A 10,814-nucleotide genomic window follows, 5' to 3' on the forward strand; every position below is an offset into this window, starting at 1 on the left:
AATGCCTATAAATCAATACAGCCTGGGAGTAGGTCCACGTTAAATGCTGAGACAATGAGCGGAATGATGGGAGATAGAAAACTGATTTCAGTCATCTCAAAAAAAAGAACCCGTTGCCTAGCATGAGTGTGTGTGTATGTAAGTGCATATGTCATACTGCAGTACACTGAAAGAAGAAAAAAAATAGGCATAACTGATCCCTGCCTCCAACCGAGGGCAGGGATCACAAAAAAATAGAGGGGGGGGGGGGGGGGGGGGGGGGGGGGGGGGTAAGTGCTTTGGTGCATTTGCTTTCCAGACTCACACACACTTTAGCAGCAGGAACAGAGACAAAGGAAGGAGTGGAGAAAGAAAGTAAGAAAGAGAAAGAAAGCGCATACACACATTATTCAGCAGCAGCTTTTTTTGGAGAGAGACAGGGCAAGGGAGGGGGAGGTTGAGAGAGTAGTTGTGTCTTGAGGACGAGAAAAGCGGCTGCGTCTTTACTGCAGCCTCCATCAGAGAAGAGAAAGACAATAAAAAGCACAACAGAGCAGAAGAGAACACAGAGGTACGTGCTCATCACTCACACTTGTGATTGGCTGAACGCCATGTCCAATTGTCAGACAAGAGTGCCGTGGTAAAGTACACACAGCGTGCAGAATAGATTGGATTTAAATAACCAATTTCTGTTCCTTTTCACTTTTCGCCGTGTTCCTGTTCGTCTTGTGCAGCTCTGCTCTTTCATCAACCCCTCTCTCTGTCCTGATTCTCCTCTTTGTCCCTTTCATTCTCTCTCTCTCTCTCTCTCTCTCTCTCTCTCTTGTCTCGACACCTTTTTCCAACATCCTGCTCTTCGACTTCCTTTCCTCTCTTTTTGGCCTCAACCGTCTGTTTTCTATCCCAGTCTTCATTTGCTTGTCTCCTCTCCTGAATTCTTTGCCTTGTGTCAGACACCTACCCACCACCTGCTTCACACACACACACACACACACACACACACACACACACACATTTCCCGTCATTATTCCTAGTCTACTGCGAGTTTTGACTCAGAGAAGCAGCGTCACATTATCTCCATGGATTTCCATGATGAGAGTGACAGAGCAGGTTTTAGATGGTGGGCTGAACCATGGAAACACAGAATACACTTCTAGACCATCATCAACATGATGCGTAGCCATAGCAACAGCTGCCAAAGAGCCCTCCCACAGTAAAGGAGCGCCAATCAGTGTGGCTCTGACACTACAGGGAATATGACTGACAGCTATGAGTAAAAAGAAAAGCTGGGCAGACATGTATCCTCTCCTCCTTATCTACAGAAGGGAACTATACATAATTTCCCACTTGCCTTCACTGCGTTATTGTTTTGTTTTTTTTACTGCTTTTCTCTTTCAATTGTTTTGTAGCCTAATATTAAACACAGTTGAATGTTAGAAATGCTGGACAAAAGCAGTGATATAGCATGAAAAGACAAAGCAGCTATAGGATTGTCTGACAGCATCAGGACACAGGAGGACAGGTGAAAAGAGCCAGTGTCTGGCAGCGCCATGTGTCACAGACGTGGTACACGCCTGTCTGCAGCTCTCAACTGTGCAGTTAGCAGTGACAGGGACAGCAGTGCGGAGGCAATTAGACATTAAAAACTCAGAGAGAAATAGAGTGGATGAATATATTAAAATGTGTGTTTTTGGTCAGTAATTTAAACACAGATAAATAAAAAAATAAAACAACAGAATAGAAACTACCTTTTTTATTGTTTGTAAACAACAGAGGCATGTTCAAGAACCCCATAGTATACTCCTTAACTGATTACCCCCCTGACTCTGAACACCGGCAGCCACCTGTTTCACTCTGACTTTTGACACAACAAACTCATCAGTATGCTCCGATGAACCACAACCTGGTTGGCCGGCAGAAAGCTCAATAAAAAACACCGATGTCGACACATTATTGTGCAGCCCACTGTGGCAATAGAGACCACATGTTTACCAAAACCAGCAAAATGTCTTAATTCACTTCCTGGCTGAGACTTAAATAAATACTGGTCCCAGGTCTGCATGGTAAATACAGCACAGCAGCTGCTTAGTTTAGTGTAGGAAATCAAACTAATATGTTGCCTGGCTCTGGCAAAAAGTAACAAAAGGAGGGGGAAAAAAGAATATTTAAAGTTAATTACGCATCACAAACTTTTAAGAAATTATTTCTCTTGGCCAATAAATAGTCCAGCAAAAAACATGACTTCACAGCTGTAGTTTTTACACTGCACTTTTGTTTAGTTAAACAAAGTATATTATGTTAATGACTGATCTTTAGAGTAGAGTTTAGATTCTCTGTCCGAGCCTGACCCTGACCGAACACGACGGCCGCGTTGGGCCTATATTTCCCACCACTATCGTCGGACTGGGTCGGTTCGGGCCTTGAACGAGTGCTTGTGTTTTGGTTTTAAAATGTAAAAAAAGTTTAAAAAAAAACAACAACAACAAACAAGTCGTGGGCAGTGACCACATATGTGTCGGCTTTGTCCAATGCATTAAGTGCTGTTCACGTCGGACTTGATTTTCTGGGCCCGATCTAAGCTCTACTTTAGAGGTGCTGGTATGCACATTGCATTCCCTCAGACAGCCAGGCTAGCTGTTTCATTCAAATGTTACACCTTTTCCAAAATGTCAAGCTTTTGTGTATGCTGACCATAATTTCACAGACACCAGCTACTGCCTGACCGAGTCAGACACTCAAAGCTTGAGGCGTGAGAGGGTCACTGCCTAAACACAAACACACACTCACAGGACACACTCGTACGGCTGAGTATATACACACTGCACGTGTACACCCTGGGTTTACATCCATGAAAGCAGTCTGTAAACAATGAGCCTGGGGATAAACAAAGATCCTACTGTACTGGAAGTAATCCCAAGACACACACACCTTAACATCCTGTGCACATAGCCAGCCGCACACCACCACACATAAACTGACCAAAAAAAAAAAAAACACTGAAATATAATTTCTATAGTTATTCTGTTTGGCTAGATCATGCATTTGTGAACAACAGCAATAATGATCCGTGCAGGGCTCTGAAATATGAGACATGAGTTTTGATAGCAAAAGTATTTTAACAGGTATACAAGAATAGTTAATGTATGAAAGTCTGAAATTGACAAAACTGATTTAAAATGAAAATAAATTGTCAGCTTGCTTTACTTGTTACTTTTGAATTATAAGCAGGCCATTACAAATTCCTGTAAAATGTGGATTCAGTGCATGCTTTTTATTTTGAAAGGTACACTTCCCACTTGAGATTTCAAATGTAAAATGTCAGTTCTGTCTTAACAGGAATGTTTGTTTTATTTAATAACTGCACATGTTGCACTTCTGCTAGCCTTGTTTGTTCTGCATGTTGTGTCACCTACCCAAAAGCAAGTGCAAATTAAAATGATGTGTTATGTTTCGGAGCTAAAGTTGCATCTCTCTCTATGCATTAATCTGCTAACTAGTTCGCAACGCTAGTGCTGTTGGTGCATCATTGATGACGTGTTGGCGCGTGAAGCATTTTGCCACTGTTCATGGCATTACACAGGCATGGATGTTGTTTTGCTGTAAAAGTTTACAGACATAATGTATGCAGTGTGCCTGCCATGTGTGGTGCTTTGCAATCAAATGCATAAAGGGTTGTTTGTTTCTGGTCCATAACACAAAAAAACACAACGCATCGTTGGACTCTCTACATATTTACAGTGATCACACACATTGTGAGGACTGCGCTTTGTGTGCCAGGACTTAATACGTCAGAGAGACAGGATCCCTCTGTCTCAGCTGTGATACACACCTCATGACCCCCAATCTGCCGTTATCAGGAGCACAGGCCAAATATAATGAGTCACCAAACACACACGCGCACACACACACGACACGGCACGACACACTGCTCAATATAAATACAGTGAGAGAGCAGTGAGACTGGCGGGGAGGGAGAGATGCACAGCCTGTCTGTGTGTGCGTAAACAAACACTCACACACCTCAGGATGCTTGTCTGAGTGGCAGTAAGAGAAGGACAACCTGCTGGCATCAAGGCCAACTCTCACACTGCAGCGATGAAGTCATTTCAAGATATAAACACACACACACACACACATCACTGTGGGAATCACAGGAAGTGGACAACTCAACACACAGCTTGTTAGGGGTAATTTTATCACTGCTGTACTGTACAGTAGCTCGTTAGTCACCCCCACAGCAAACAGTCTTATCATCCTGAACACTTATCCAGGCTACATTTTAATGACACTCAGCTAGAGATTTTAACTTGTATGGGTTGTTCCCGCGTCTTAGATAGCTTTAAATATGTCTCCAATTTTACACAGCTGGATCAATTCCCCCTGCAAATGGTCACATAAATCACCTGTGTTTGGTCTATTTTTAATGAGCGGCCCTAACAATTGTTTTCCTCCTTAAATAAGGATTAAATCAAATCTTATCTGATGATTAATATCATCATAAATAAATGCCTCTGATCCTTTAAACTGTGTGTGTGTGTGTGTGTGTGTGTGTGTGTGTGTGTGTGTGTGTGTGTGTGTGTGTGTGTGTGTGTGTGTGTGTGTGTGTGTGTGTGTGTGTGTGTGTGTGTGTGTGTGTGTGTGTGCCTTAGCAGAGCCTCATCTGTATTCATTTATGAAGGAAGTGCAAGAGGCCCCTCTTAGGATGACTAATAGAGACAGATAGCATGATGAATCCACTCATCTGTAATGGATTAACCTTGTCTGGCCTCCAGAATCTGATCTAATCAGCCCGAATCAGCTTGTTATCCCATCACGCCATCTAACCAGCTGCATTTTAACATCCAGTATTGTGACATTGTTGCAGGTGTTGGCACTGAAAAAGTAGATTCAGGTGAAATTGACTGCACTACATTATCAACTGGATAGATTCCTTCCTGGGATAGGGATGTAAAGTAAACTAACAATATTTCCTTATAGATTAATCTACTGGATTCTTTGTCTATTATTTAATTAGTTTATTTGCTAATGAAATGTTAATAAATAATAAAAAAATATGCATCACAAGATCACAGCACCTTTGATGTTTCAAATTGCTTGTTCAGTTCCAAAAAGAGACAGGAACAATTTATTTTCTTTTTACATTTTCATTTACACATAAAGGGGGACATATTATGCTCATTTACAGGTTCATACTTGTATTTTGGGTTTCTACTAGAACATGTTTATATGCTTTAATGTTGAAAAACACATTATTAGTTGTGACATCACAAACCTACAGAAGTCCTGACGGCTTGTTTAAAGGCACGGTCTCTAAATACGGGCTGTGCGTGTTTTGATACTTTCACACCTCAACCTGCTTTATAATAAAAAAAAGATATTTAATCTTTAAATGATATCTGACAGTAAAATGCAAAAAAAAGCACTTATAAACTATGATGTATGAAACTCAAACCTCGGAGAGGAGTTAAGATGTCCCGAGTACTAGAGAAGACCATTATTCAGCAGCTGACGATCTCAGAGCTTGAACCTCATCAACTGCAAAAGAATCTCAACATGGATCCACAAACTAAGGCGGATTTCATCTTAAAGTGGTCATCTGTCTTTGCATATGGTTTAAAGTGAAAGCCAATAAATACATCCATGGCAGTTTCATCTTTTCAGTGCATTGTATGGCGGACGGGTCAAGAGCAAAGCAATGAATAAAATAAATCACTAGCTCGCTGTTGTAATTGCAGCTTGGGCAATGATGTATTTTTCTGGATATCCTAAGAAGTTTACGTACAGATAGAAGAGTAGATCAATGATGATGAGCATAATAAACATGATGAATTAGAAATGCTGTTGGCTGGAATGCTATTCTAGTATTTATGAGAAACTGATGAGCTGTTTTACTGTAATGTGTGATTTGTAGCTTCCAAAATACAGATTAGATTCCTTTAAGGAATGTACATTTTATATAACGCAATTCTGTTCAAAATTGTCTAATCGTTGGTTTGTCCAATCACCAGCATGTAAGATAAGGTGAAGTGCTTTGTCTCTCCTCTCCGGACTCAGACTGTGACCAAAGTGTACGTGCCTTAGTGTGGTTGAGCGGCAGAGCATTTGTGCTGTGTATAATATTTACATAGCCCACTGTGGACCACCAACTCTGCAATGCTTACACAGTGGGTCCTGCACACATACCCGCACACTTGCATACACTAAGGCATAAAACACAGAGCTGTCCAGTGAGATCAGCTCTTATGACATAACCTGGTTCCAGTTCTAAACAAGCAGTCATAATGCAATGCCAAGCATGTGACGGTGTGTGTGTCGTTCTGTAGCCACAATATATTTGTACAAATAGTCCTCGCTGTCGCCAAATAACAACGCGTCTCATACCTCAGCTGGAAATCAGATATATGATCAGGACACAAGGAGGCAAAAGCGCACGGGCTGACCATCGGAGCATCTGCTTCATGGTAGTAATCTACCTTAGCAGGCACTGCAGTATTATCCTTGCTACGGTGAACAAAATAGACGTAATAAAATGCAACATCAACATCTGTCCAACAGCTTGTACTTTCATTTTCATCTTCTCTACTCTGAAAAACATACCCCAAATAAAACCGCCATGCCAGTATCCTGCGTCATAGCTTTAAAATATCTAAAGACACCTTCAGTTCTTTCAAGGAAGCACTAACATAAGAGGAAACACGCTTGGCCAGAATCCCTGCCACGTTATGCTGTAATCATTTAAAAACAGCCAACAAGATGTGCATTTGTATGAAATCCAAAATGCCTGTGTGCAGGTCTGCCAATTCAATCCTCTTTAAATTATGTTCAAACCAACTTAGATGCAACTGCTCATACTGCAGGGGCAGCCTCCGTCAATTGTGTAATATTTTAATTTCACCAAGTACCCCTGTTCTGCAAGTGAGCACAATATGTATATATTATAATATTTTCATTTCCATGGCTGGGTACTTTAACGTCTACAGTGAGCAGTACGGATATAACACTGTGATATTAATCCCTAAATGTTGACTTCATTTGGGAGTGTGGTGTTCTCAAAAACGGAGACCTTGTAGCTGGTAGAGATGCTATGTATTACTCAGGGACAGTTGATTGAGTAGATGACGGTTGGTGCGACTGTTGGCATCGAAATACACCAGTTCTAATGAAGTCTGTCTAACTACTAGGCCTTTCCTCAAACTTTAAAACATATAAAAACCATTTTACACATGAAGCGCAGTCTATTTTATGGAGTGTTCTATTCAATGTGTGAAAACATACATATGATGTCTTCTGTGGCTTTAGAGAGATATTTTTTGATTACATCATCAGGATTACCATCAGTTAATCAGAAGTTTGAAAGGTAAGGGTAATTAACAGACAGGAAAGGTATAATGAACACTAATAAATAATAAATAATGACACTTTCCCATGTATTCTATTATACCTCTAAACACGTTGCACAGGGCAAGAGAGGATATGATCAGGCAGACACTAATTTCATGTTGGAGGTTTAACATTAAATCAATTTCCATCCCTGATAGAAATAGCAGTTCACCAAAGCCAGGTAGCATTAAATCTAGGGCTGGGCAATGATGATGGCGATGATATATTCAGTAAATATATTGTATATTTATAGTAAAAACAATATAAAAATGTCTATTGCATATATTTTTCTAGGTCAGTTGTATTGGGATGAAATAGCAGCCGAATTGGGTAACAGCAATATTTACACTTTACGTTCTGATCCTCACAAGTTCTGTTCATTTTGCAGTAAAGTTCTTAAAAACATGAGAATGTGCTGATTGATCAAGTATTTAATTGACACAGGAGTATACAAAAGCAGGCTACATGGTTATTCCATGTATGCTATTTATTTATTGTATTTATTTAATTACCAGAAAATATGATACATTGTGATATATATGATTATCCATATATGAAATGACCTATAACTGCAGAAGATTTCAGCTATATCCCCCAGCCTTGATAAGCCCATATTCATATTGAATGGTCATGAAGGAGAGTTGGCTAAACAGACCATCTATGTGAGTTAGACAGGCATCACAGAGTCAGTCTGAATGAAGTTTGAATCATTAACTTCCCTTCCTAGAGCAGAAGTAAACAAATATTTACATGCAGCTTTGCAGCTACGCACTCATGAAACGACTGCGCAAATGTATCTAATGGTTTATCTACCCGTTTACAGTATCTATATCCATTTAAACACCTTGTCAAGATTCCCGTCCTTCACAATGCCATACGCTTGTACAGATACAAGATGCCAAATTCCCATGCAGTACTGTTACAAAATCATCTGTGGATGCAGTCAGTCATGTTCTTCAGCAGCTGTAATCTACCCACAACACTAGAAGACAAAGGGAAAAGATGAAGAGAAAGAATTTGCATTTTATAATAATGTATTTGAATGCTCTCAGTACTCTGCGGATTAGATTTCAGGTACACAGGAATGTAAATGGAAAATGAATCTGACCCTGAGCCTGATTTTGTTTTTGAACCACCCACTTTCCTGCATCAGGATTGAAAAATATTGCAGTGGTTCATCTTCAAATTCTTTTCGTAGTGCTTGGATTTGGATTCACATTCTGTTCTTTTTGTTCCAGTGTGTTACAACATCCCACAGATGAAAATTATCCAGGCGGGATGTTCAGCTGAGGGGTAATAATAGATACAAAAACAGATGTGAGCGGCAAAAAGCTGATTTCACTTGGACTATTTGGCATAACCAACACTAAAATGAACGACTTTTTGTACAAAATGGCTGCCAAAAAATATTATCAAAAGGATACCGTGAAATTCAAAAACAATCAAGACAAGAATGAAACCCAGTAACAATGCTAAGTAAAATTTATGAAAGCTGAAATACATACATAACCAGAAAAGAGCTTGATTCCCTGTGTTGGGATTCCTTGTCAATCTCTGATACCATCGGCTATCCGTCATCTCAACAGCCAAAACTTCCTCTTTCGTGTGTCGGCTCAGATTAGCAACTTGAGACGCAAAAATGTAGTTGAGTTGCAAGACGATGTCTCTATAAACAGATATCTGTATATAAATGAAGATAAATAAATAAATCAAGGTCAAGAAAAAGCTGAATCGTCAGACAATTAGCCGATGGGTCTTCTGAGATTGCATTTCGGCCAGTGTTCCCCCATGCTGACTTTTGCTTTTCACCTGGACTATTTACCTTCATGCAATCAAAGTCCACTCAAACATGACTGGTTAATAATACTCTACTCAAACAGAAATCAGAACGATACCAAAATCTTGCTCTGTTGCATTCATATGCAGATATCTTTTGATAAAGATTACTGCAGAATCAAATGGGCACTTATGAAATGCATCCAAAAACACAAATACAGCTAATTTTGCTTTTCATGTGAATGTATTTTTGACAGCCAAAAAGCTCTGTTAGCGGCCCCTATTGAGGCCCCACCGCCTCTTTAACATTGCCACACCAATGTGGATTGGCCAAGTGAATGACCAACTCACTGTGTCTAGTCTTTTAGCCATACAGATCAGTACACAAGATTGAAATATCAACCATCCAAGCCAGGGCAGGGGAGAAACTCAGTAAAAGTAACCTTGACAATTTTTTCCTTTGATGACAAGCTCAAGACAACTGCAGCGAGACGACTCATTCCGACATGTCCAGCCACACACTTCATTACTCATCTCATATGCCCCAAAACAATGACATCCTAAGGAGAATCATCCCCAAATGTCACCAGTCTGGAGCCTGCTGCTGCTACTGGTGCTGTTTAGTCTCTCAGGAACAATCAAGTAGTGACATACATGACTAGAATAAAGCATTTAGACAGCTGCATCCATTCAAAACAGCTGACTGCACCATCATGTTTTGGACTTAAAAACATAGGAATCACATACCTGTTATTCAAGGTTTACGTATAAGCTTTTCAGCACTCATGCATACATGACTGAGGACATATTTGGTCTTACCAGGCATCAGACAGAGTTAGGTCTCCAGCATTTGAAAGGATATGGGTTACAGACGACGCGAAGACACCAGTTGCGAGGCCTTGTTGTTTGCTTTAAACAGAAGAAAGCCACTGGGGCCAGGGCTGGGTATGGCTGCTGCTCCTCCTCCTCGGAGACACAGTCTGGATCCCGAATAGGGGCCCTGATGCGAACTCCTAATCTTGGTCCAACTTCCACTTCAAGCTCCGGTTCCTGGTCTTCGTGCTCCTGAACCTCAGGACTCCATTCCGCTCCATCGCCCCGACCAGTGCCGCTCCTCCTCCTCCTCTCCACCTCCTCCTCTTCTTCCTCATCATGGCCTCCTCCAGGGTCGTCATCATGACTCGGGGTGTCGATACTGTAGGGTGTCGGTATAACAAGCCTCACCTCCTCCTGCACCTGGCCCTCCGGGCACTCTCCGTACTGAAAGCGCGCTCTCCCCTCGCCATCAGTCATGATAGAGCATCAGGCAGAGCCACTCTGAAGGGAGGTCAGAGGGAGAGGGGTTAGAGAGAGGTGAACAGTGGGAGGGGTGGAAAGAGATGGACAACAGTATGATGAGAGAGGTAGAGACAGAAACATAAAACAACATTTGCAGCGAAACAGTGACAGAAAAGGAAGAGGGTGAAAAAGAGCTAAACTTGGCAAAGAGCAATTGGAGACAAATTGCATAACGAGGCAAATATATACTCAGACTGTTTCCTCCTTCAGTCCCTCAGCAGCAAAAGTAGTTGCTCCCAATCAATCTAGACACAGCTTATCAATATTTGTTTACTAACCTGGCAGCGCTTAAAGCTTTCCTCGAGCATTTATATCAAACATGTCCTCTTTCTGTCTCTTTC

General features: G+C 41.1%; 1 protein-coding gene across 1 annotated transcript in view; it reads right to left on the reverse strand.

The window, feature by feature from the left end:
- Nucleotides 1-10,428, reverse strand: part of cacna1ha (calcium channel, voltage-dependent, T type, alpha 1H subunit a) — a gene marked incomplete at both ends in the record, with an annotated part of 120,797 nt that extends 110,369 nt beyond the window's left edge. The window contains one exon of the mRNA XM_083930962.1: nt 9,998-10,428. Within this exon, the coding sequence (XP_083787088.1) occupies nt 9,998-10,428 (431 nt within the window). The remainder of the gene's footprint in view (nt 1-9,997) is intronic.
- Between the last annotated feature and the right edge of the window lie 386 nt (nt 10,429-10,814).

Source organism: Echiichthys vipera (assembly GCF_963691815.1).
Source record: "Echiichthys vipera genome assembly, chromosome: 17".
NCBI classification, from domain to species: domain Eukaryota; kingdom Metazoa; phylum Chordata; class Actinopteri; order Perciformes; family Trachinidae; genus Echiichthys; species Echiichthys vipera.